The 25,999-nt window shown below is 36.4% G+C and overlaps 1 protein-coding gene across 1 annotated transcript in view; it reads right to left on the reverse strand.

The window, feature by feature from the left end:
* Nucleotides 1–25,999, reverse strand: part of TAF2 (TATA-box binding protein associated factor 2) — an 80,099-nt gene that overhangs the window by 37,737 nt on the left and 16,363 nt on the right. The window contains exons 6-19 of the mRNA XM_008073217.2: nt 24,840–25,071; nt 22,712–22,896; nt 21,666–21,779; nt 19,722–19,821; nt 17,892–17,977; nt 16,313–16,448; nt 14,588–14,742; nt 13,808–13,922; nt 13,214–13,323; nt 10,892–10,957; nt 9,495–9,747; nt 7,128–7,268; nt 4,520–4,630; nt 968–1,161 (exon numbers count right to left, since the gene is read on the reverse strand). Coding sequence (XP_008071408.1) covers nt 968–1,161; nt 4,520–4,630; nt 7,128–7,268; nt 9,495–9,747; nt 10,892–10,957; nt 13,214–13,323; nt 13,808–13,922; nt 14,588–14,742; nt 16,313–16,448; nt 17,892–17,977; nt 19,722–19,821; nt 21,666–21,779; nt 22,712–22,896; nt 24,840–25,071 — 1,998 coding nt within the window. The remainder of the gene's footprint in view (nt 1–967; nt 1,162–4,519; nt 4,631–7,127; nt 7,269–9,494; nt 9,748–10,891; nt 10,958–13,213; nt 13,324–13,807; nt 13,923–14,587; nt 14,743–16,312; nt 16,449–17,891; nt 17,978–19,721; nt 19,822–21,665; nt 21,780–22,711; nt 22,897–24,839; nt 25,072–25,999) is intronic.

Raw genomic sequence — 25,999 nt, forward strand, 5'->3', positions numbered from 1 at the left:
GCAGTCTGGGCGACCGAGTGAGACTCCAACTCAAAAAAAAAAAAAAGAATATATCCCTGCTGTTAAGTGACACATGACTGTATTAAATTTTTGCAATGATAAAAAAAAATTCAAAATTAACATCTATATGCTATTTCAAAACTCAGAGTTACAAAAATCATTATATTTATAACAGGAATATACTTCAGAAAAAGTATTTAGCATAAAACGTAAATGTCTTAGTAATATCGTTTATTCATTGTATATATGGAAGGGTAAAACTGCTCATGTTTGAATTAGTAAGCTTGCAGCAAACTTCTAAAGAAATAAGCAAAACTTTTTCACAGCCATATACAAAGTAGTTGATAGAAATGAAATCATCTTAAAAGATAGCTAACAATTTTATATTATAATCAATGACAGAAAAGACTATGCAGACATCAGAAATAATGCTTATTAAAAAAAAGAAATAATGTTTATAAGCATAGGCAATATAGTGAGATCCTATCTCTACAAAAAATAAAAAAAATTAGCCAGGTGTGGTAGTGCACATCTATAGTCCCAGCTACTTGAGAGGCTGAGATGGGAGGATCACTTGAGCCCATAAGTTTGAGGCTGCAGTGAGCTACGATCATGCCACTGTACTCCAGCCTGGCCAACAGAGTAAAACCCGGTCTCAAAAAAAAAAAAAAAAAAAAAAGGCTTATGAAGAATTTCTGCTGACATGTGATAGCATTTTAATGATAAAAACAGAATTAAAAAAACTATAAAAATAATATAATCTCAAGTAACTAAAAATTTATATAGCTACAAAGGGAAAAAATTTAGGACATTTTCCAAATAGTAAAGATCTATCTGTAGATGGTAGAATCACAAAGAATTTTAAGTTTCTCCTTTTACTTTATTATAGTTCCCAATTCTCTTTAACAAATATAAATTTCTTTTATAGTTATAAAAACAACATCAAAAAAAAAAAGTTTAATCATACCTGACAGTGATGGTATGTCTATAACTCGGAAGAAGTTTTTCCATATTCAAAAATCTGGTGATTTCTTCAAGAATGAGTCGCACATCAGGGTTTAAGTTGTCTAGAGTTCTCACTTCATTATTCACACTGACTGCAGGTGTAACAGAGTTGGCCAGTGCATCAATCATTTCTGCACGATAATAGTTATCTGAAAACTAAGCCAAATAACAATTCAAAGAAGATAAAACTCACTCTTCTGATCAAAGTTAATAAAACAAAATATGCATAACTTAAAAATATAACTCATCTGAAAACACAAGCAAGTTCTTTAGTGAACAGTCAACTCTGTCCTTTGCATAGAGTCACTCTAGAAAGCAGAGCAAAAGAGGTTCCCTAGTCATTGACATGTTGGTTTACTGAATAAATACTTACTATGTGCCAAGTATCTTCTGGTAACCTAGCCAAATTTCTCTCAGAGGAGACTACTGTCCATAGATCCTGCTGTAACACACAGCTTCAAATCAGTTAATTAATGCTCTACTTTTATATGAAAGCACACAACCACGGATCACCAGATAGCTCAAGAAAGCATCAACATAGAAACTATCATTAATATTGTCTGAGAAGTAACCAATTAAGACATGTCTTTCAGTGGCATAATATTATTTTAAAAAGAAAAAAAAAATGCAGAAAATAAGGATCAAAATTAAATTGGAACATAAAATTTAAAAAGTTCCCAAAATTTAAGCAAAAAGAGAACAGAGGAGGGAGCATATAAGGAAACTGGAGGGCTGTACAGGAGGCATCAGATATAATAGAAGCCAGTGAAGCAGAGAAGAAAGCCCTTTAAAAAAAAATCCTATATCCACATCCCAGTAGGTTCTCAGGAAGCACTTGTTTAAAAGTAATCTGGTAGAAGGCTGAGGCGAAGGATTGCCAGAGCTCAGCAGGTCGACGCTGGGGTGGCTGTGAGTTTGTCACTGCTCTCCAGCCTGGGTGACAGAGTAACCCAACCCCAAAACAACTCCGACTCCAAAACAAACAAAACAAAACAAACAAAAACAAAAATAAAAACCTGGGTGTGGCTTGATTTAAACTCAGCAAATTACATGCTCTGGCCTGGGACTGTGAACTAGAGCAAGTTAATTAATTATATCGGCAGTGTTGGACATATTTTGTACTAGAGGTTGGAAGGAGAACACCTGCCCTTTCTGACTGCCTGCTGATCCATACACTGACTCACGAAATGCAGAGTACCTACAAATGTTTATGCTCAAATGCTGAGCAGTAAAAGAATAGGGCACACAAAAACAAACAAAACCAAAGGAAAAATACCCCGAAGTGTTTACTACAGATGAAGTTTTGCTTTCAATCCACTCTAACAATTGGAAATTCAGTCTCTATAACTTTAGTTCACTGGAGCCAAAGGGAATGATCTTAATTTTTTATTTTTACCACACTAATTTTATTTCAATGCAGTTGCATTTACCAACATTTTCTTTCATGGTTTCTGAGTTTTGTTTCAAACCACTCAAAGATTTTCCAAATTTCACGTGCAGGTTTTCTTCTAGTGCTTTTATAGTCTCATTGTTATTTCTAAGAACTCCTTTACCAACAAAACAAGAGTTCCTTTTTCAGATCTAAGCACTCAGCTCAGAGAATGAGTTTGGAAATTAACAATAAGAAGTGGGCATGAGTAGAACAGGGTCTCCCAGAAATTATAACCATGACTGAACAAGCTAGGTTATCTGCTCACCTTCCAGATTACAATGGACCAAATAACACAACAATTTAATTTGTGGAAAACAGTCAAAGAGCAGAGCAAAAATTCTCCCCCAAACAGAATCAGTGTACTGCAGCAAAGAAAGTAAAGAAATTTCATATACATATATAATTTGTTAGAAATATGTGTGTATGTATATTTTAATATAAATGGCTCATAGGCCTGGTGTGGTGGCTCACACCTATATTCCAGCACTTTGAGAGGCAGGAGGATCACTTAAGCCTAGGAGTTCAAGACCAGCCTGTGAACCACAGCAAGACCCTGCTTCAACAAAAACTCAAAAAATTAACCAGGTGTGGTGATTGCATGCCTATAGGATTGAAGAGGGAGGACTGCTTGAGCCAGGAGGTCGAGGCTATGATGAACTGTGATCATGACACTGCATTCCAGTTTGGGCAACAGAGTGAGACCCAAAGAAACAAAGGCAGAGTGGGGGGGCTCATAATAAGCTTAAGGGGATTAGCTTTTAGTTCTCTTGAAAACTAATTCATCCACAATGTTGAATTTCACACTCCTGCCTAATTAATAAGATGTCAAACATTTTTTCCCCCAAGTCCTAACTTTTTTGAGGATTTAGCTTCTTATATTTCTAATTTAATATTTTTAACTATCATAACATTTTATTAACATTTCCATTAATCTGATATCCTAGCAGTTCTATGTGTCTTTGTACACGCTACTCCTTCTGTCTGAAATGAACTTCCAAGACTGGTTATATTTAAACTCTCGGAAAATGCTATGCATCCTTAGGACTCAGTTTGAGGGTCACTATTTGTATATAAAACTTCTGAGCCTTTCCCCCTACATTCTTGAGTAGGCATGGCAGACAGTTCTCTATATTCACAGGTTCCACATCCATGAAGTCAACCAAACACAGATGGAAAATATTCAGAAAACAAAACAGATGGTTGTGTTTATACTGAACATATCAGACTTTTTTTAGTCCTTATTCTCTAAACAATACAGTATAACAATGATTTACATAGCACTTACATTGTATCAAGTATTATAAGTAATCCAGCGATGACTTAAGGTATACAGGAGGATGTATGTTACATATAAATATTTCATCATTATAAAAGGGACTTGAACATCTGCAAATATTGGTATCTGAGAGGAGTCCTGAAGCCCATCTTCCACGGAGACCGAGAGGACTATACTTCCTCTGCTATTCCCTGGTGATTGTGTATGCTGTGTGTACTTCCACTGCAGCACTGATCATGTGTGACTGTTAACTGTCTACCTGTCTGATTCACCTATTAGGTTGCAGCCTTGAGGGCCCAGAATCAGACTGAAATTAACAGTAGTTGTTCAATAAATGTTTAATGAATAAATGAGTGCCTAAAGACCTCAACCATCTTTTCTATTTAACATGGTATACTGCCTGGCACAGTACACACTCAAAAAAACACCTGCTGATTGTTAGGCTAGTAACAAGAAGGATGAACACTTTTGAAGCAGGGTATCTAATAGCTATAAAAACACACACAGTAAAAAAAGGTCAAATTCATCAATGAGCAAGTTAATCCCAATTAGGAGCTGTTTTCTGCCCCAAGACAAGTTTTAGCAGGTCTTACTCCTATCTCCACCCTACAAGAATCTTGGAAACACTTAAAAACTAACAAATCTTGGTTTTTACCCACTGGTTATTCTAATAAATCATGTTTGTACACTTTCATTCTATGAATTTGACGAACCTGAACTCAACAATGATGTCTATACTAAGTATTTCATTAGAAACAAAATATCAATAGGTAATTTTACAATGTTCATGAAGAAAAGCACCTTACCTTATTTTTCCTGTTGTCATTGTACTTGATTAAGTCTAAAATAAACATTAAGACTTCTTTGGGACAAAGGTTATGGACATCTCTTAATAAAGCCATTGCAACTGGCATAGTCTACAAAAAAAAATTTTTTTTAAGTTCATAACCTGCCTTTTTCATTACTACAATTTACTAAACTATGTATAGAACAAGGGTTACTCTGGGCTAACACAGACACGCACAGAGCCCAATGGCCATCCTCCACCCTATCCCACTAAGCACAAATCTTGAGCAGTCAACATTTCAATGTAAGAGAAGAGCTGGGTAGGAGACCATGGGAAGAACGGCATGACTGGACATGTGATAGTCCACATGTCTGTTTTCATTTGTTGCAGGAAGTACATGTAACATAAATTATACAAATTCACCCCTATATGATGCAGTGGAAAAGGTATAGGCTTCAGCTTTAGGCAAGCCATCAGTTCAACTCTTCACTCTACTACCTACTGAGCTAGACTCTTTAGCTAGTTGCCTACTGAGTGGGGGAGCCCTGTATCCTCACAACCGTTTTAGGATCAAATGATACAGTGGCTGGAGTCATGTGGTATGGAACAGAGCTCAATCCTCAATCTCACAACACACAAATTGCTCCAACATCCGGACCTCAGAAACACCCAATCTTCAATCTCAGGAAAAAGGGTAAATTATCTGAAAACCAGCTTCACTTTCCCCTTTCTAAATTTTCATAGGCTATTTTTCTAAGGAAGCAGAAACATGACTTGCAGTGGTAATTCTACCAATAAAACAAAGCCAAGTTGACTCTAGGCAGAACTACAGATGAACAGGTATCTATAAAGATACCCTCTCACAGGAGATCAGAAAAGAGGCTGGCTTGTTCTCCTGCTTGAAGGAGCAGAGGTGACAGAAGCAACATAGTGTTAATGCTGTGAGAACAACCAAGGGAAATGCTCCTCCACAGAATTGTCTGCCTTACGCCTGATTTAGGCACCAATCCTCCTTCCCTCTCTCTCTCTTAAGAGTAAAAAACACATTTTTGTAACACAATCATACACACGTACTCCAGATGTAATATATATAAGTTAAAATAAAAACTCAAAAGCCGTATATTAATACTTACCCACATCACACATGAAGCACTGTGATATTGCCAATTCTGTTTCCTTATACTTAAAGAAACAAACAAAATCTTCTACACTGATTTCATGACTCCTCATAGAGGGTTCAAAACTGCAGTCTGAAACAGTGATGTATCACTTCTCAGACTTGGCTAAGATCAAGTGAAACACTGATTGATGGTACACAGAAGCACAGGGCACAGCGAAACAGACACATCAGGTAGAAGAAGATTAACCTACTCCCATACCATAAAGAGTGAGCTGCAATATAGAGCAGGGCATACATGCAAACACTCATACTCAGAGCTAAAACGGCAGGATACCACAGACTTATTGGATCACACCCCACTGCCTTTCCCAAAACTTGGTCATCCCAAATCTTCTGATAAAGCTGACTGTAAAGATATCATGACTTCCACTCACAGGTACCAGGTGCTGCGGAAAGTCCTTTCTCTTGTCTCTGTCATATGCAAGCCTCGACCTGCCTGGCATCCCTTCAGCTTCTTTCTCTTCATTGGTTTCCATTTCCTTTCCACCTGCCTCAGAAAAGGAATGTCCTCATCTTTTCTCAAGTTTACCTCTGTACTGCTCCCACCCTTCACTGGCCCTTCAGAATCTCTCCACCATCTCTCTTTACTTTTTCCCACTTGACTGTCTCTCCTCCGCCGATTGTTTTTTCTGTGCCAAACATGCCTCAAATTTCTTCTTCCTCTAAACAAAACAAAACAAATCCAAAATGTCCTTTTCTCAACCTTGCTTTATCCTTAACACAGTCTACTTCCTTCTATTCTTCAACTAGAATCACGAAAGAATAGCATCATCAGGTAGATTCTCTACTTTAACATCACTCCTCCTTTCTAGTTCAATCTAGTTAATCTGATCTCTACCTTCATTACTGTTACATTATTCAACAAAATACACCAGTTATTTTCAACCACCTAGCAGCTGGCTATCCCCATATCCTCTCCTAAATAGGAGCTCTCACCTCACCAGACACCACCTTCTAAACTACCATTTACAAGACATTTACCACGTGATTAGTGTAAGACTCTTTACATACTTATCTGACTTAATTCTAGAAGACATTTTACAGCTGAGTAAACAAAGGCATAAGAGACTAAGAAACTTGTCCGTGTTCAACCCCTGAGTAAGAGGGCTGAGTTGAAACTAGAGCTCTAGGCCGTACAGCCAATGACTCAGATATGCCATCTACACTCCAAAAGGACTGTCACCAGAATGCTCACTCGCCCCTCCATCCCCACGTAACCAGCCAAAAGACAAAAGGACGATTTCTACTCACTTCAGTATTAACAGATACAGTGAACTACTCATAAATGGATCATAAAAGCAATGAAGAATCAATCCATTTTGGAAGAAACTTTAGAAGCAAGAAAAGAACAAAGGCAAAGAAAGCAAACACATCTATTATTGGAACAGTCTCCAAGGTAAACTGAGACTTAAAAACAACAAAGAGAAAATCAGAAAGTAAACTGTACCTTCTGCAGAAAGTAACTTTGAAAACTCATAAAGTTGTTTGTTTTCACAATGTTTGGACAAGTTTTACAACAAAACATTCTAGTAAAAAGTGACTTCATGGCTGGTGGTCCTGTCCATGTGCTCACCATCGAATTTGCAATCTGCAAATAATTAGAAAATGAAGATTTCCATCACCACTGCAAACATGTTTTTAGAATAAATAAAAGTTTTCTAAAAATTAGTAATACTACAAATGAATTAGTTTTCAACAATTGCAGTTCTCAGAAATTTTAATACAATTTAGCTTGTTATCACCATTTCCAAGAAAATACGAACTTGTCCTTCCAAAAAATTATTCTGCCTTATAATTATTTTCTACTAACTAGTTTCTAAATTGCAATATTCTTTGTGTTTTAAGAACATATTTGCAAAATACTTTTATTTTAATCAAGTTTGTTTTTTTTTTCCTTTAGGCACAAATTATAGTATCTTAAGTTTATTAGATAGAAACATGATTGTGGATTTATACAAAGTTCTTCAACTACTCTAATTAAAAGGCAAGACCAATGCAATGCTACCATTTAAGTTTGTAACCATGCTTTACAAAAAATAAAAAATAAAAATTTTACCTTGCTAGTGGTATATTTAGGGTATATTTTTAAAAAATGCATGAGAAGAATTAAATTATGATTAACTTTAAATAATACAGTCTACAGTTTTATGAATCTGCTAAGATTTTAGCATACAAGATTCATAAAGATCTTCATACAAGCAATAAAATCATGTTCTTAGCAAACAATTATCAAAAATAATCCCTGTTTGCCCTCATACAGCTGAGAACACAGGAATTCAACTACTTGTTATCATTAAAAATAAAACAAATGTAAACCACTATATTTTGTTGAAATGTAGGACAAATGGACTTAATAGTAAGGAAGGAACAAGTCAATAAATGGAAATGAACCTACTATCAAGATGTTGTTTAAAATCTGAAAAACACTTCTGGCCAAAATTTTATCTGTATTTTTCTGTTTTCATTTGTTCTACCTTCAGATTTTTTGCATCTAAAGAACAATGTATGATTTTCTTTCTTTCTTTTTGTGAGATAGAGTCTCATTCTGTTGCCCAGGCTGGGGTGCAGTGGCACGCTCACAGCCATTGCAGCCTCGACCTGTTGGGTTCAAATGATCCTTCTACCTCAGCCTTCCAAGTAGCCGGAACTATAGGTGCACACCACCCAAACCAGCTAACTTTTTGACTTATTGTAGAGATGAAGTCTTGTCAGGTTGCCTAAGCTGGTCTCCAACCCCAGGCTCAGGAAATCCTTTTACTTCCACCTTTCAGAGTACTAGAATTATATGTGTGACCCACAGTGCCTGGCCTTATGGTTTTCTTAGTAAGTTAGCTTTTCTAGAATGCTTAAATTACAGGGCTATCATTTTAAACTACTTATCATTACTACTGATTCCTAAGGCCAAATCACCATGAAATAATTACCACAGTGGGTAGTTAAGGTTAATTGATTTCCTGTGCTATAATGTAAAGCATCACTCAATAAAATGATAAAAATTCTCTTTGGTTTTAAAATCTGACTTTTTGTGCATACCTATTTTCATGTCCAAGCATGTTTCTTTCAGGTGGGACATGGTGGCTCACTCAGTAATCCTAGCAGTTTGGGAGGCTGAGGTGGGAGGATTGCTTGAGCCCAGGAGTTGGAGACTAGCCTGTGCAACATAGCAAGATCTCATCCCCACAAAAAAAATTTAAAAATTAGCTGGATGTAGTGGTGTGTACCTGTAGTCTCAGCTAAGTGGGAGGCTGAGGCAGAAGGATTGTCTAAGCCCAGGAGGTTGAGGCTATGGTAAACTGTGATCATGCCACTGCACTCCAACCTGGGTGACAGATGAGACCCAATTAAAAAAAAATTTGTTTTTTTCTTTCAAAACAGTCCTATTAAAAGAATTTAGGAGCAAGTTGCAGTGGCTCATGACTGTAATCCCAACACTTTGGGAGGCGGAGGTGTGAGGACTGTCTGAGCCCAGAGGTTTGACACTAGCCTGGGCAACTTGGCAAGACATTGTCTCTACAATAAATAAATAAATAAATTAGCTGGGCATGTGGTTATAGTTACTTGGAAGGGTGAGGTGGAAGGATAGCCTGAGTCCAGCAGATTGAGGCTGTGGTGGCCATGAGTGTGCCGCTGCACTCTAGCCTGGGCAACAGAGTGAGATAAGACTCTGACTCAAAAAATTAGAAATTTGACAAAAGCTTTCAAGAATCAGCTCCCAAGTAAACTTAAAGACTGAATTTTAATTCATTTTCGGGGATTAAAAAAATACATATATTCAGTAGTCAACTTGTCTCCTTTCTGCTATACAAAACCTCACCTTTGCAAGGCAGAAGCAAGCTGACATTCTCACTCGGTAGAAACACTGCTCTTGTTCTAAGATATCAGTGAGTGCGAGTCGGGATGCTGGAGTAGGGAATTTTTCCAAGGCCGAAATGGATTCCTGCTGTGCAACCACATCCCTCTCATAGCGGAGCTGATACTGCCACATAAAGTCAGCTTGCTCAAATTCCACCTTCCTCAATACAGACATATCTGGGTCTATCCTTATCCACAGCAAAGGGGAATCAGCACTGAAAGAAAATATGATTTTCTTTTTTAAATACTTTCAACCTTCATATTTAGAAAATTTTAAAACAGCATTTATTAGTCAGATTCTCTTCTAGACATACCATTCAAAACTGCCTGGAGTTTTACTGTACAGTAAATGCCCTACATACTAACCTTCAAGTTACGAACTTTAAAAAATGCATACCTGCATTTTTTAAAGTATTGTTTCTCTCCAGCAAGTGTCTGCATAGCCTGTTAAATAAAGACAATACTATATAGACTGTGTTAGTTGGGTACCTAGGCTAACTTTGTTGGACTTAAATTGGACTTAGAAATGTGCTCTCAGAATGGAACTCATTCATATGGTGGGGACTTCCTGTATCCATTTTTTGAAATTGCACTGACAAATTCCTCATTACATAAAATATATTTCAAATTTCTCACAATGTCTATTCTATATCAATCTTGCTAAAAATATCTTCACAGATAAGAAAACAGTTGTCACAAAGCATAATGAATCCGTTATTTTGAAATTTTGATTTGTGACTATGTGACATGAAAAAGAGAATTAGACTGATGTCCTCATTTACCTTCCTACAGCCTCATTATGATCTATGGCCATAAACATCACCCTTTATTACAAAGTAGTCTGTGACTTAGAAAAGAAAGCATTTGCTTCTTTTTTTTTTGCTGCTAAATTAATTTGTGCAGCTGACTTTTAATACTTTTTTAAAATGCTAGATTCATGATCATCTTTTTCAAACAGTAAGTTCTGAAATTAGAATTTGGAGCCATATCAAAAACTTATCTTCACGTATGTCCCAAAGTAGCAAGAACAGTGGTCTACGTCAACACTTTCATCAAAGAATACCACCTGCAATGTCAATTCAATTCAACAGATACTACTGGGAAAACAGGCCAAGTACTAACTATGGAAAAATTAATACCGATGTTAAAGGGCAAGTGAACATAATCTGCAATAATCAGCAGTGAAAATTTGGCAACCAAGTTGGTAACAATTACTGATGTTTTATAAAAACACAAAACCTATGGGCAAAATAAGAAAGTCTCAGCATACATACTTTTAGATATTTATACATAAACAAGACATAAACAAGACAAGGAGAAGGCAGATATTAATCCTTAAAGTTAAGTTAACTAACTTACTCCATGGCAGAAAGATCCATGTCAACTTCTTCTCCATTCATCAGAGGAATTTTTTTCTTTTTATTCCTACATTTAAGGAAAAGAAAATTTGAAGATTTTGAGATTTCCAACTCTGAAGGAAGATTATGCCAGTCACAGTGGCTCATGCCTGTAGTCCCAGCACTTTGGAAGGTTGAGCTGGGAGAACTATTTGAGTCTGGGAGTTCAAAACCGGCCTGGGCAACATAGCAAGACCTCATCTCAAAAAATTAACTAGGCCTTCTGCCATGCCTGTAGTCCCAGCTACTCAGGAGGCTGAAGCAGCAGAAGGATCATCTGGGCTCAGGAAGTTCAGGATGCAGTGAGCTGTGATGGTACCACTATACTCCATCCTGGGCAACAGGGTGAGACCCTGACTCAAAAAAAAAAAAAAAAAAAATTAACGGAGATTAAGAGCAGTTAAAGTTTATATAATGGATTCCACAAAACATAGAAAAATATCCCAAGGAAAACCAAATATCAAGTGTAAGAAAATAAAACAACAAAATCTGTCTAATGTGAAGCTGAAGGGAATGAGGGGAATATCAAAATATTTTCCAGATCAAACTTTAACAAAAGGTAAACATATATAATTAATGTCAACTTAAAACACATATTCCCGAAAACTGGCAGCTACGATTTTTATATTAGAAAAGAGGATCGCTGGGCTCGGTGGCTCAGCCTGTAATCCCGCACCTTTGGGAGGTTGAGGTGAGTGGATTGCCTGAGCCCACGGGTTTGAGACCCGCCTGGGCAGCGAGACCTCATCTCTACAATAAATCAAAAAATCGGCCAGGTGTGGTAGCGCGTGCCTGTAATTCCAGCTACCCGGAAGGCTGAGGCAGAAGGATCGCCGGAGCCCAGCAGGTGAGGCTGCAGTGGCCGGGAAGAGCCACTGCACTCCAGTCTGGGCGACCGAGTAAGACTCCAACTCAAAAAAAAAAGAAAAGAGGATCTATCTATTAATAAAGAAAACCTTTATAATAAATGGAAAAATATCCAGGCTTGAGATGAGACATAATTCTGAGCTGTGTGCTGTACCTGAGGGCTCTGTCCTATGTGAAGTGATTAACAAAACACCTTTAGAGGATTAATTAAAATGTAGAACTAATTAATATACACAAGACATAAGAAAAGCAACAGCAAAAGCAGCTGTTCCATGTGAATGACTCCCCTATCATAACATCCAGTGGACACCATGCTGAAAACTCAGGGAGGGGCAAATAAGATAAGGAATGGAGAACAGACTCTTCCTGTGCAACTCATACCGAAGAATGCACAATGGACAGTTATGAAAGAGAAAAATAATTACTGAGGCAGTAATCAGTTGTTCCCAATTCCAAAGTAGACAGGACAACAAGAAGTGGGGATTTCACTCTTAACTATGGAATAATTTACTTAGAGTAAGAAAGTCTACAGGAAGATTTCAGAAGACCTTAAAAACCAACAGACATTCTCATTTGTCTGGGATGACCTAAACACAGTCATGAGAATACAACTTCTGTTGCTGAATATTTGTTAGTTCTCCAGCAAAGCAAAGAAATGCTCTCATTTTTCACTATTCAAGGCATAAAGTGACTGCCAAGTTAAATAAAGGGTAAAGGAAAAATATATTAAATTAAAGGTGAATTGCTGGATATTTTTAAAATACGGTGGCTATTTTCCTTTGAAAGACATCAAGAATATTCTGTAAGGGCTAGTGATACAGAGAAAAAGGAAAAGAGACACAGTAAATAAGATGCAGGGGTGTCTCATGACATATTTGGCTCTTTCCTTCAATCACCATTTTTGTAATAATTCCTATAGCTATTAGTTCAACAAGACTAATAAGAATGAAACTGACTCCATAACCTCAACCTTTCATTCTATCCCCTCACTCCCTCCCTACCCATAAAAGGAGGATCCTCAAACCCAGATTTCATTTTATTCTATTTATTTTTTAATTTCTATTTCTGTAGATACAAGGACTCATCATGTTGCCCAGGCTGGTCTCAAACTCCTGGCCTCAAGCGATCCTCTCTCTTTGGCTTCCCAAGGTGCTGGGATTACAGATGTGAGCCATCATACCCAGCCCCAAACCTACATGTTAAAATTAATTATTTAACTCTAAAGATTAAAATATTATAGAACAAAAAACAAAGAATGTTTGGTAATACTAACTTGAAGTGAGGTGAGGGAAAAAACATACTAGATAACATGTTCTCTAATGATAAATTAGGTATACAACAGAATTTTTATTTTGGCATTTTAATTTGTATGATTTGTGGTTTAACTTTCAGTTTATAGCTACAACTTGTTGCCTACCTTCTGCTTTTGGAATGGCAGGGTATATCATGTTTAAGGCTGTTTTCTTCAATTTGCAAGGTATGATTGAATGATCCATCTAATTCCTGCACTGTCACTTTAAGTGGTCCCTTAAAAAAAAAAAACAAATATACTGTTCAAAGATGTGATAGAAAAACAATGATATGTATTCTTATGTGTACAGATAGAAATATATATCAAGATATAAAGTTATACAAACTGTGTATGTTGAGAAATAGGCAACTTGTGCCAAAGAGGCATTGGGACAAACTGAGTCCGTGAAACATCCATCTGCAGCCCTCTTCCTTTCACTGGGAGAAATTAAGTCCCTGAAATCTCCAACTGCACCTCCTTCCCTTCAATGGGGGAAACTGAGTCCCTGAAATCTCCATCTATAGCCCCCTTCCCATAACTGGGAGAAACTGAGCCGCTGAAATCTCTATCTGTACCTCCTTCCCTTCATTGACAAAGTCAATGTGTTTTCAATTCATTCTCTGCAAACAAAATCTCATTAGTAATCCCATACCTAAGCCCCTCCTACGTGGAAATAGAGGAGACAGCAGTGTAAAAGGCCATTCTGAAGAAAACACTTACCACGTATTTCTGAGTTCCAGGAGATGTATAATCTTGTTTTATTTCCAACTCTAAGACGTTTCGTTTTCTATTAAATGCAAAACTTCCATAAAATTTTACTACTCCACTCTGGTCTCTGAAGAGTTGTAAAGGAAATTTTACGTACTGAAATGAGTATATTCTAAACAAAATAAGGTATTCATTACAGTATTAATTATTTTCAAATGCATTCCCACTAGTTCAAAGTTTGAGAGCATATTTCATTGTAAACTAGGTGGCAAAGAATTCAAAATTCTTCTGAAGAATGCTTACCCAGATTGAAATAAAAATTCTGAAACATTGAGAAATTTGTGTTTTGAGAGAAGCAAAACCATTATGAATATAATAGTGTTTTGAAATGTAAAATATGAAAACAGCAAAATTCCAAGATACCCCTCAAGTGGTGCCAATCTCTAACCACATCTAAAAGTCACCAGACTTCTGCATTTTGCAAGTCATCCTGCAGGCCTGGCTGGTGGATCATTTACTGCCCCACCATCAAACCTATTTCTTTACTCAAATACTAAAAAGGCTTTAACATGTGCCAGATTTTACAAATATAAATGTATATGTGTGTACATCTCAATGGCTAGTGGTACCTTAGAGGATATGATTCACAGTTCATAGCTATTTCCACTAGTATTTAGAAATATCAACAGTTCCTACTCCCTAGAGCCCCCCAAATCCCTCTTTTCCCATCTTCTTCTTACGTATTCATTATTCCCTTACCCACTCTGCTGAAACACTAATAAAAGAGGATACACCCACTGCTTGATTAAAGGCTGGATGTCTTTGCCAGAGACATTTGAAATGGATTTCAAAAACCCAGATGTGGAAACCAGCATCTGACTCCACATATGTGATTGGAACTTCTGAGATGAAGCAGTACTTGCCAGACTCAACAGCTTGTTGAACACCTGCAAGGAGAAGAGCGTCACTCAGTAAGTCAGAGAACAGATCACTTCAGTTGCACACTCCACCCACTCTGCACTATCATTTTATTGTTGCCAATTATTAAGACAATTTCACAACTTATTACACAGACTATTCTAGTTAAAAATTACTAGCAACAGAAACATGCAAAGACTTAAACAGCCAAAATATAAAACGATTCTTCATATAAACAATCCTGAAAGTTATGATGCACTAGACAAAAAAAATACTGTTTTTAAGGATTATAACAATATATAATACTTATAATTTACTGTGCTATAAGTGTTACCTAGGAAGTAAAAATTAAGAAGAATATGCATTAGGATTTATAACATTCTAAGAACTTGACTGGCTCTTTCTGAGTCATCTCTTATTTAATAATGTTTTTGTTCTTCACTTTAAAAGCAGGTGAAGAACAAAGAATTAAAGAAACTTAACTTTAGGGTAAACTTAAAATGCTCTTTTTTTACATTTATTATTATTTATTTATTTTGAGTCAGAGTCTCACTCTGTCGTCTAGGCTATAGTGGCACAATCACAGCTCACTGCAGCCTCAACTTCCTGGGCTTAGGCCATCCTTCTGCCTCAGCCTCCCAAGTAGCTGGGACTACGGGTGTGCACCACCACACATGGCTAATTTTTTATTTTTTGTAGAGATAAGGTCTCGCAGTGTTGCCTAGGTTGGTCTTGAACTCCTGAGCTCAAGCAATCATCTTACCTCAGCTTCACAAAGGGATTACAGGTATGATCCACCACACCCGGTTCTTAAAAGCTTTTTATCTTTATATTATTGTTATTATTATTTTGAGTTGGTGTCTCACTCTGTCTCTCAGGCTGGGGTGCAGTGGCATGATCATGGATACCGACCTCGACCTGCTGGGCTCAGGTAATCCCTTCCTTCTCAGCCTTCCAAGTAGCTGGGAATATAGGCACATGTCACCAGGCCCAGCTAATTGTTTTTGTTTTTTGATTTATTGTAGAGACAAGGACTTGCCATGTTGCCCAGGCTGGTCTCAAACCCCTGGGCTCAGGCAATCATCTGGCTCAGCCTCCCAAAGTGCTGGGATCACAGGTGTGAGTCATCACGCCCAGCTTAAAATGTTTTTAAGAGAGAGTAAGTTAGTTATTTTTTATCTGTCCCTAAGAATGTGACTAATGAAAAAAAATGACTGAACATTTATAATGCATCTGTTTCCACTATCTCAATTACTAAATTGCAACTACTTATACCAAAGCTTGTATAATATATGGCAAAATTTAGCAGTAACAAAAATAAACACCTTTTAGATTGGTTTCCTTTTTCTATTGACAACATTTCTAAATGGCATTGCATCTTTAATAGTGAAGAACACAAAATCATATGCATAAATAGGTTTACTTTCACCCCACCTTCTAATTTTATCCTCATAATTGTCATGTGCTAAGTGGATCAGGTATTGATACCCATTTAGACCAGATGTCCTATCTTCTAGTCTATAGAAAGATTCAGATTATACACATATAGAGCAGATCTTTCTCCTCTCTCACTGATTAGTTCTTAACTTTCACACTTACTTGTAGCATAAATTCCATACTGATTCTGTTTTCAATCAGTCTCATCACAAGGTGAGCCTTGCACTGAAACATAGTATAATATTCCCAGGAGAGGGTGTGTGGATGCTTTATTGAAAAGTGTAGATGGGAAGCTGGGCTGAAAAACATACACAGATATATATAATAAACAAATTTGGCTACTGAATAAACAATACATTTCATGGCCACATCAATACAATACATCAAAAACCTCACGGGAGTACCTAAACAATCTTGCTGGTACCAAGAAACATCTACCAATAAATTTAATTGGAAGGACATTATGAAGTCTTACTAAAGGACAGAGGAAAACTTGAATAAATGAAAACAAATACCAAGACCCTATATGAGAAGACACACTACTGTAAATACTTAAATCTTCCTACACCTATCAACACAATCATGCAATTCCAGTCAATAGCTCAACTTTAAGGCATGCATGCACAAAAATAGCCAAGATGAATTATATATCTAAATAATCAAACAAAAAAATTATAAAAGTACTAAAAAATATAGGCAAAATTTTCCTAAGGAAAAATACAAAATCCAGAAGACATAAAGATCAGAATGACTATTTAAAAATTTAAAATTTTCACATTATGAAAAAGACCATCAGCAAATTAAGAGAAAGATAAAGCCTAGAAGAAAATATTCATGACATATGTGAACATTAAGTTGTTTACAATTCTTCACTATTCCAAATAATGCTGTGGCATCTTTTTACATATGTGTAATTATTTCTGTATGATAATGCCTAGAAGTAGAATTTCTGAATGATCATATATACCTAGAAGCAGAGTTGCTGGATCTAAAAACTACTCATTCTAAAATTCTGACTGGCACTATCAAAGTACCCTGCATAAAACATATCAAATTATACTCTTACAATCAATACATATAAGTGGTGTATGGCTTGAATGATGGTGTCCCCTCCAAAATTCATGTTAAAACTTAATCTCCAATGCAGCAGTAGTAAGAAGTATGGTGTCTGGGAGGTGATTAGGTCCTCAGGTCTCCACCCCACAGATGAGATGAGCACCTTTGTCTATGGGCTTGAATGAGGTTGAAGGGAGTGCTTCCTCATCCCTCTGTCCTTTCCACATGTGAGGACACAGTGTTCTCTTCTCTGGATGACGTAGTAACAAGGCCCATCTTGGAAGCAGAGAGCAGCCCTTACTAGACACCAATCCACTTGGCACCTCAATCTTGGATTTTCCAGGCCCCAGTGCAAGAAATAAATTTCTATTGTTTATATATTAACCAGTCTGTGGTATCTTGTTATTAGTAGCATAAACAAACTACAAGTGGCATCATATGCCTTTCAAACATGGCATATGAAAATGTAAAATATTCTTTGAATCCAATACTTTAAAAATTATTCTCATACTTCACTTATTACTTCCAACCTTATGAGCTTCATGAACTTGTGAGCTTCAGCCACGAATGGCAACATGGTTAAATACATTCCAGGGTACAACGGATCCTGACCTCTTAAATGGAATGAAGTAAGTTTATGTACACAGTCAAGGTTGGTGATATAACCTCTGAACAACAAACATACTTATCCTTCTCCTTTCCTCCCCCAAATATGGGATGCAGTAAAACTCCACCAGTTTTCAGTTCATACATCACTATTTTGTCTAGTTCCTAAAAAAAGATATCAAAGAGTCAGTAAAATTCATAAAGTAACATTCTTTTACATGTAAAATTTTAGAATTAAACTCTAAATTCTCATTTGCTGGAACCAAAATGCAAATTTCTTGAAATAAGTGGGATACACTTGGAGAGAAGTTCACGTTTCTATACACAAAACAATCACAGAGCAGGCGATGAGAGCCACGTCTGCTCTCCTTGGGAACTCAGGACTACCACAGCCTAGTAACCTATCCTTATGCTTCTGCTCAACCTCTGACCTGCCTCCTTGGGACGTCACGACTGCTGCAGCCCAACAATCTTTGCAAAGCTCCGCTCAACCTCTGACCTGTCTCCCTGGGATGCCAGAACTTGCTGCAGTCTGACAACTTTTCCTTATGGCTCTCTGCTCAACCTCTGTCCTATCTTCTTGGGACCTCAGGGCTGTTGCAGCACAGCAACATTTCCTTACACATCTGCTCAATCTCTGACCTGTCTTCTAAGTTTATTTCTTCCTTCTCTGTGTTTTGTTTCTGGAGATTTAGACAAGTAAAAAGAAACTGGGAGAAATTATGTCAGGAATCCATCCTTTTAGAATGTATCCAGTCTTCTTTAATATGACATAAAATTAAAAAAAAAAAAGTTTAAGTGGAAAAACATCACCACACTGTGCTGGGAACATATGACTCGTTTAAATAACGTAGATACAGTATTGAAAAGGGGTAAACAGCATAGGGAAGCAGCTGAAAGCCAAGTTTGTGCCCTGGTCTTCTACTTACTAGCTATGTACTTTGACCAAATAATGTAACCTCTATGTGCCCATTTCCTCAGCTGTAAAACAGAGATATTAATGGGGTAGTCAATCTATTGAGAATTAAGATTGTTAATATTCATAAAATGTTCATAATAGTGTCTGACATATAACCATAAGTGTTATTTTTTCTTTAATAGCTTCTGAAATAAAGAATGGAATCTTCTATTTCTAGATGTATGAAACCTTGAATAGTTATAGAAGCTTAAAGTCTTTAACAATTAACTTTTTGGCTTACTTAAGTTTATGCTTAGATGATGAAAATACATAAAGTGGGAAAAGGGGAAAGATGACGGGATTTACTCAATGAAGATATTAAAGGTTGAGATTTTTCTGCTTGAGAAGGAAGAAGCTAAGTATGATATAATTAAAATGTATGTGGGTATGGCCAGAATGCGCAAAGCAAAATACAGTCAATTTTTTTTGGGGGGGCAAATCTTTAAATAGTAAGAAAAAGATGTGATAATGACAGAGAACATAAATGCACTCAAGCACTAGCCAAGAACAAGTAGTTACTACGTTCATAGCACTACGCACATTTCATGTGGTGTCTCAGATACCACAATCGCCCTCTTCATGCAGATAAGGCTTAGAAAGATTAACCAAAGTCAAAAGTTAGACAAATTAAGGAAGCACAGTCATAAATGATTACTATGAGGTGTTAGGCTACTATTGACAAACCTGATGATTAACGACCCTAAACATTCTCTTCCTCAGGAAAACAAAATGTCTTTAGGGGACACTGACAATGGAAGCTAGTTAAAATGAACCCATCAGTCTTTCTCAGTAAAGTGATTCTCATCTTGCTGGAAAAAATTAAAGATATTCAAATGACATTTTAAAATTAGTTTACGATCATTAAAAATAAATGACACGAAACCTGGAAATCAGGGAACACAAGCATGTCTTAGTGACTTACAAGTGGGTAACAGATCCAGTCGTTATTACCTCTTTAATCCAATGGCGGTACTCATTAACACCAAAGGTTTTTTTCATCCAAAGTCCATAAATATAGCCTGAAATTCCCTTTAGCACCCATTCATCAGACCTAAGCAAAAAGTCAAAACATAAACTACTTTTCATCATAAAAACTCTTCAGATGGTGTCAAAGAGGATAATGGACTATGATTAGTGTGAACCTCCCTGCCTTCTTAAAGAGAGTGAGAATTATTAATAAATCATCGGGTTTCCCACCTTCCTCAGCTAAGTCCCATCTGTCCACTCATTGTGCTTCCTCTCATCGGGCTTTACCTTTAACAGTAAGATGGCTTTATAGTTTTATTTCAAGCATAATCAACCAGAGTGTGTGCTCTGCTCGGACAGTGCTGCTGCCCTCTGGCCTAGCTCTGTTCACCCCATCTCTGCCTCTGAGGAAACACCTGCCTGTGGCCAGGACTATCCTGCTCAATACTAAAAGTCAATATTCTATTATGGCAGTCCTATGCATTAAGCCATTATCAATGGCATTCCAAAACCTAATGTTCAATTACTTAATTACTTTATTTTTGGTTTCTCCAGAAAAAAAAGCAATAAACACCATTTATTCATTAGTATATCCATCCTTCCATTCATCCATCACATTTTTCCTACCACGTTCTGAGCACTATTCCTTTTTTTTTTGAGTCTCACTCTGTCGCCCAGGCTGGAGTGCAGTGGCACCCTCATGGCCACTGCAGCCTTGACCTGCTGGGCTCAGGAGATCCTTCCGCCTCAGTCTTCCAAATAGCCAGAACTATAGGTGGGCACTACCACACCTAGTTAATTTTTTATTTATTTATTGTAGAGATGAGGTCTCACCAAGTTGCCCAGGTTGGTCTCAAATCCCTGGGCTCAGGCATCCTCTCGCCTTCGTCTCCCAAAGTGCTAGGATTACAGGCTGAGCCACCGGGCCTGGCCAAAGCACTATTCTTTAATGAAACTACCTTGTGCAATTTTAGGAAAATTACAAATCAATTACCCTCTGCCCTCTTCCCCCCAGGAAGAAAAAAATCAACTAAGATTTACATATTAGCCGGGCTCGGTGGCTCAGCCTGTAATCCCGCGCCTTTGGGAGGCTGAGGTGAGTGGATTGCCTGAGCCCGCGGGTTCGAGACCCACCTGGCAGCGAGACTTCATCTCTACAATAAATCAAAAAATCAGCCGGGCATGGTAGCACATGCCTGTAATTTCGGCTACTTGGAAGGCTGAGGCGTAAGGATCACCGGAGCCCAGCAAGTCGAGGCTGCAGTGGCCGGGAGTGGCCACTGCACTCCAGTCTGGGCGACAGAGTGAGACTCCAACTCAAAAAAAAAAAAAGAAAAGAAAAGATTTACATACTATGTAGAGTACAGATTATTCATACTTATAATTATCATCTTAATTTTTGTGTTTTCTTCAAAATCATTTCAAGTTAATAAAAAAAAAAGTGTATATACCCCTCACTTCTTTCAGTGACATGGTACAAGACTAAGCACTAGCAAGCCAATCCCTATATCATTATCATTATAGTAGACAAGAATTATTTTGCCTTAAACATTGCCCTGAACATTTCCAACTGCTTTGAACTTTCATATTAGAATTCTAAATATAGTTTTCTGCACATCTAAGTTCTTTTATCTATAGTAATCATCTAACACATTGTCTTACAAAAATTCTTACCTTATTCTTATTGTAAACTGCAGAAGTAATCGTATGATTTCATGGCCAAAAAGTTAGAATAAAATTTACATACACCATTTAAAATACATATAGATAGGACAGACCAACAGACAGATAGATGTAGATAGATAACAGTGTCTTTTAAATTAGCTATCTGTAATGAGGACAAAGGTCAGTTTACATTGCAGGAAAATAAAATAAAAATAAACTTTTCTGAGTTTTTGATTAGTAGCTATAAATTTTGAGATTACTTACCAAGACATTCTGGATATGAAGCATCCAAAAAACTGCTGGGCCAAGGACTGGGCTAAACACCTTCTAGTCAAAGGTGTCTCATCTATAATCATGGCACTATGTAACAGATTTGTGCTGGAATTTAAAGAAGGCTAATTATTACCAATAAATAAGTGGTTATTCAGTCAAAATAAAATAATTCTACTTTTATAATGATGAAATTGAAGCTAAATAAGCAATAGAAAAACCAGAACATTCTCCCAAAGTGTTTACTAATCTTTTCTAAATTTTGCTAAAATACATAATCTTAGTAACTTTTGCGTAAAGCAAGAGATACAATGTTTCCTATTGATTTCCTTAAAATATATAAATAACTTTTTTGAAGGCTGGGGGAGAAGCATCATTAATCATAAAATGGTAGGTTAACCTGAAGCTGATACTTATATAAGGGGCTTCCAATTTCAAAAATCTAACTAACTTTTTGTACTCTATTATCTACTTTCAAATGCGTGATCCCACTAGATCCCTCTAACAGTCTGGAGAATGCAAAGGCAGTAGATACAAGAAAATTTAGGTTCGATGAAGGCAAAATGACTGACCTTGAGACCTAAGACTTCTATAATTAGAACTTTCCAAAGAAGAAGGGAAAGAAGGAAGGGAAGGAGGTAAGAAGGATAAAAAAAGAAAAAGAAGTACTTCTTTTTTATATTTTCTATAAACATATTTCTGATGATATCAATAAATTTTTAAATAGTGCTAGAGAAAATAATCATACTTATTCTTATAATAATTTGCATGATTTAAAAGATGTATAAACACAAAACGTAAAAAATATGGAAAATAATATCAGTTAATTCTGAGTGAAGATGAGTCTTTTGATTATCTTAAAGTTTCCTTCTTTATGTTTTTCTGTATTTAAACATTCTAAAAACTACATTTCTTGTAAAGTCAATCATTTCTATATTTCAAAAGTACAAAAACTCATCTCAAAATGGATCATAAAATCAGTGACTTTTCTTCATATCACCACCCTAATTTAGGCATCTCAAATTCTAAGTGATACCAACCTAAAAATGCTCATGGAAGCATAAGCAGCCACTTCCACATAGGCCTCATCAATGAACACAGTCTTAAAACAGGAGTATGGGTACCGGCAAGTGAGAATTTCTTCATAAAATTCAAAGACTTCATGAAGGTACGATGTGGTATGTTTTAGCAATGGAAGAAGTTGGGGTAAACAAAAATGAGTAACCTGAAAATAAGCAAGGAAGATCTAAATGAAAGAGTTAACATTAATATTTTAGAGAGAGGGGAGGGAACCACGAGGCACGATGGACGATGGGTGTTGTGGGAGAAGAAAAGGGGCTGTAAAAAAAAACAACTTAATATTTTACATTTCCTAAATATCTCAATTTTAAATAAATGTTCATATATATATGAACATATATATATATAATTTTTTTTTTTACAAATTTCATAATGCTGAAAGAAAATGCTGTTGTGAAATTGGCAATTACTTTTATTAACCATATTTGCCAGGTGCGCTGGCATGTGCCTGATATCCCAGCTACCTGGCAGGCCAAGGCGGGAGGATTGCTTGAGCCCAGGCGTTTGAAGCTACAATGAGTCAAGATCATGCCACTGAACTCTATTCTGGACAACAGAGTAAGATTCCATCTTCAAGGAAAAAAAATTACAAACGATATTGAAAGTCATGCTAAAGACTTATAATTACTGCAGAATTGCGGAGGCAAGGGGAGTTTTTAATGTAGGATCAAAATTCTTCTAATAGCATTTTAAAAGAATAGAATCGTGGCTACCTCAGAATGGTATCTGTATATTACTAACATTCAGGGCCCAAATTGTGGTATACAAAAAAAGCCTATTCATCAAAAACTCCTCACTTTTAGAGAAACGCACATGACAGTGAATCTACTGAGAAAGCAGGTATCAACTATTACATATTTGAGACAGAGAAAGACTAAACCATGGACTCTAAGTATTCAAGGAAAATACTTCTTGACTGTCATTTACCTTGTTCCTTTTCAATAGTTCAGAGTGGAAAAAATTCTTCCAAAATACAAAACAGGTACTAATCAAATGTTGATTTTTAAAGTTGATCATTTACCAAAGAAAATAAAGTTCACTGCCAATCTTATCAGGGGAAACACCATTAAAAGAATCATTGTCAAGATAGCATAAGCAAAACCATTCACAGCATATCTTGATCCTTTTCCATCAGTGATTTTCCAAATCTTGTGAATCTCAGAAAAGCAAATAGAAAAGGCATACTGAGCCTACTGACACTCTTAAGCTTACTGTCCATAATTTTTATTCACATAATTGAAAAAAATGCTGTTGAGATATATATGATCAAATATATGCTTGGTTTTCTTTTTTTAAGGCTAATTTGAAAACATAAAGAACTAACAGTAAATAAAAAGAGATTTGATCAAATGTTATTATTATTTTTTTTAGAGACAGGATCTCACCCTGTCACCCAGGCTGGAGTACAGTGGTGTCATCATAGCTCACTACAGCCTTGATCACACCTTGACCTCATAAAGTGCTAGGTGTGAGCTACTGTGTCCATCCTCAAATGTTATTTTAAACAGAAGCCAAAAAAGTTAATAACTAATACATCATGTTCTAACCAGTAGAAGTCTTATGCTTGGGAGGCCTAAAATGACTATTTTGCCTATCAACTAGTCTATAAACTGTGATGCTGGGAAGAAAATAGAAGTATTCATATGAGTTTTCTGGGCAGAATTCTAACTCTGCCTCAGTTTTTTCTCTTTTCTTCTGTACATGTTTAAATGTGAATTTGTCTTGCTCTCTAATTTTGGATTTACAATATTTCAGATTCCAGAGATGGGATTACAACATTCAAAAACATGCTAAACAAAAGATGACTTTAGTAATGAACAAAATTAGTTATAGAAATCAAGCTATACTTTGCAAATCAAAGTAAAACTGAAGCTCTTTTGAGATGCTAAGCCCCTTGAAACAAAGTCCTGAAATTTAAATACAACAATATTTCGAAGAGAATTCAATCCAGAGTTCACATCATTAGATACATCAATGGTGATAAGCTTGACAGTTGAAGGCAGAGTTAAGGAAGACTCATTCCTTCGTCAGCACCTTCCTGCTACAAGAAGTATAGGGTGGGAAGAATGAGAGGAGTCTCTGACCTACCTCATGCATGTATGGGTCCACAAGTATTTCAAATGGCCCCATGGCCACAGCGATGTTAGAAGCTGCCGTAGGAATGGTGAGCATGTAGTGGAAGGTCTTCTTACGCATGTCGTGGGTATATACTGTCTCCACCAAATCTCCACTAGAGACAGCTACCATTGCAGCATCTACTGTAAATTCTAACTTCCATGTACACAATTCAGAGTAGGAATCAACGCAAGGGAACCAAAATCTAAAAAAAAATTGACAGTATAGAAAACTCAATAAAAATGTACTCAGCGCTGTTTTCCCCACATGTTATTTTACCATTTCTAGAAAATAAACACAAAGCAACTTTAGCTATTTGACTACTAAAGCTATGTACTCTACAACCTGAAAGGACCTGATGAAATAAAATGTTTCCAAATATTATTTGGCAATATTAACAAAATATATCATGTGGTGCCACCATTCTAAAACCTAAAAGGAGTTAAGCAATTCTTAGTTTCCAATTCTTTAATTGAAAATAATTTAACTTGGTATAGTTATATTAGTCAGTCTTTATGTAGTAACCATTTCCAGAAATTAAATGAAGTTTTATAGGACACAATTAATATTCAGAATCTATCCCATAAGTTAGGAAATTGCTTTTTTGGATGTACTATGTAAATTCAAACTAAGTACTGGTAAAGCCAGAGTCATATTTATATATTTATATTTATACAATTTATATTCGACTTTTGTGAATTTAGATCATGTTGTATGTACCAGGGCCGGAATTGGTACTGAGGCAAAAAGAGTCTAAGACATCATCCCTGGCTTGGAAGAGTTAAAAATCTGAGGACAGCACACACACTATCAAGTATTTCAATGACTTGCAGTGAACAACATTGCTGAGAATGAATGTTCCACAACTTCACACAGCAATGCAGGCAACTTTCACCATCGATGTTGTACGAAGAAGACATAAAGACACAAAGAGCACAATGCATATGATTCATTCCAGAAAGTTAAAATGGATGTGTTAGTTTACAATCCTTTAGCCATCAGGCTAGATGGCTGGAGAAAGCTAGCAGGGGAAGCGGTAAACTGTTAAGAAGTTATTTCTGAGAGGCTAAAAACGTTCTTTCTTCTTATCTGAATGTAGATTTGTTCACTTGTGAAAATTTACCAAGCACTAC

Source organism: Carlito syrichta, unplaced genomic scaffold, assembly GCF_000164805.1.
Source record: "Carlito syrichta isolate Samal-C Ts95f unplaced genomic scaffold, Tarsius_syrichta-2.0.1 Scaffold315756, whole genome shotgun sequence".
NCBI lineage: Eukaryota > Metazoa > Chordata > Mammalia > Primates > Tarsiidae > Carlito > Carlito syrichta.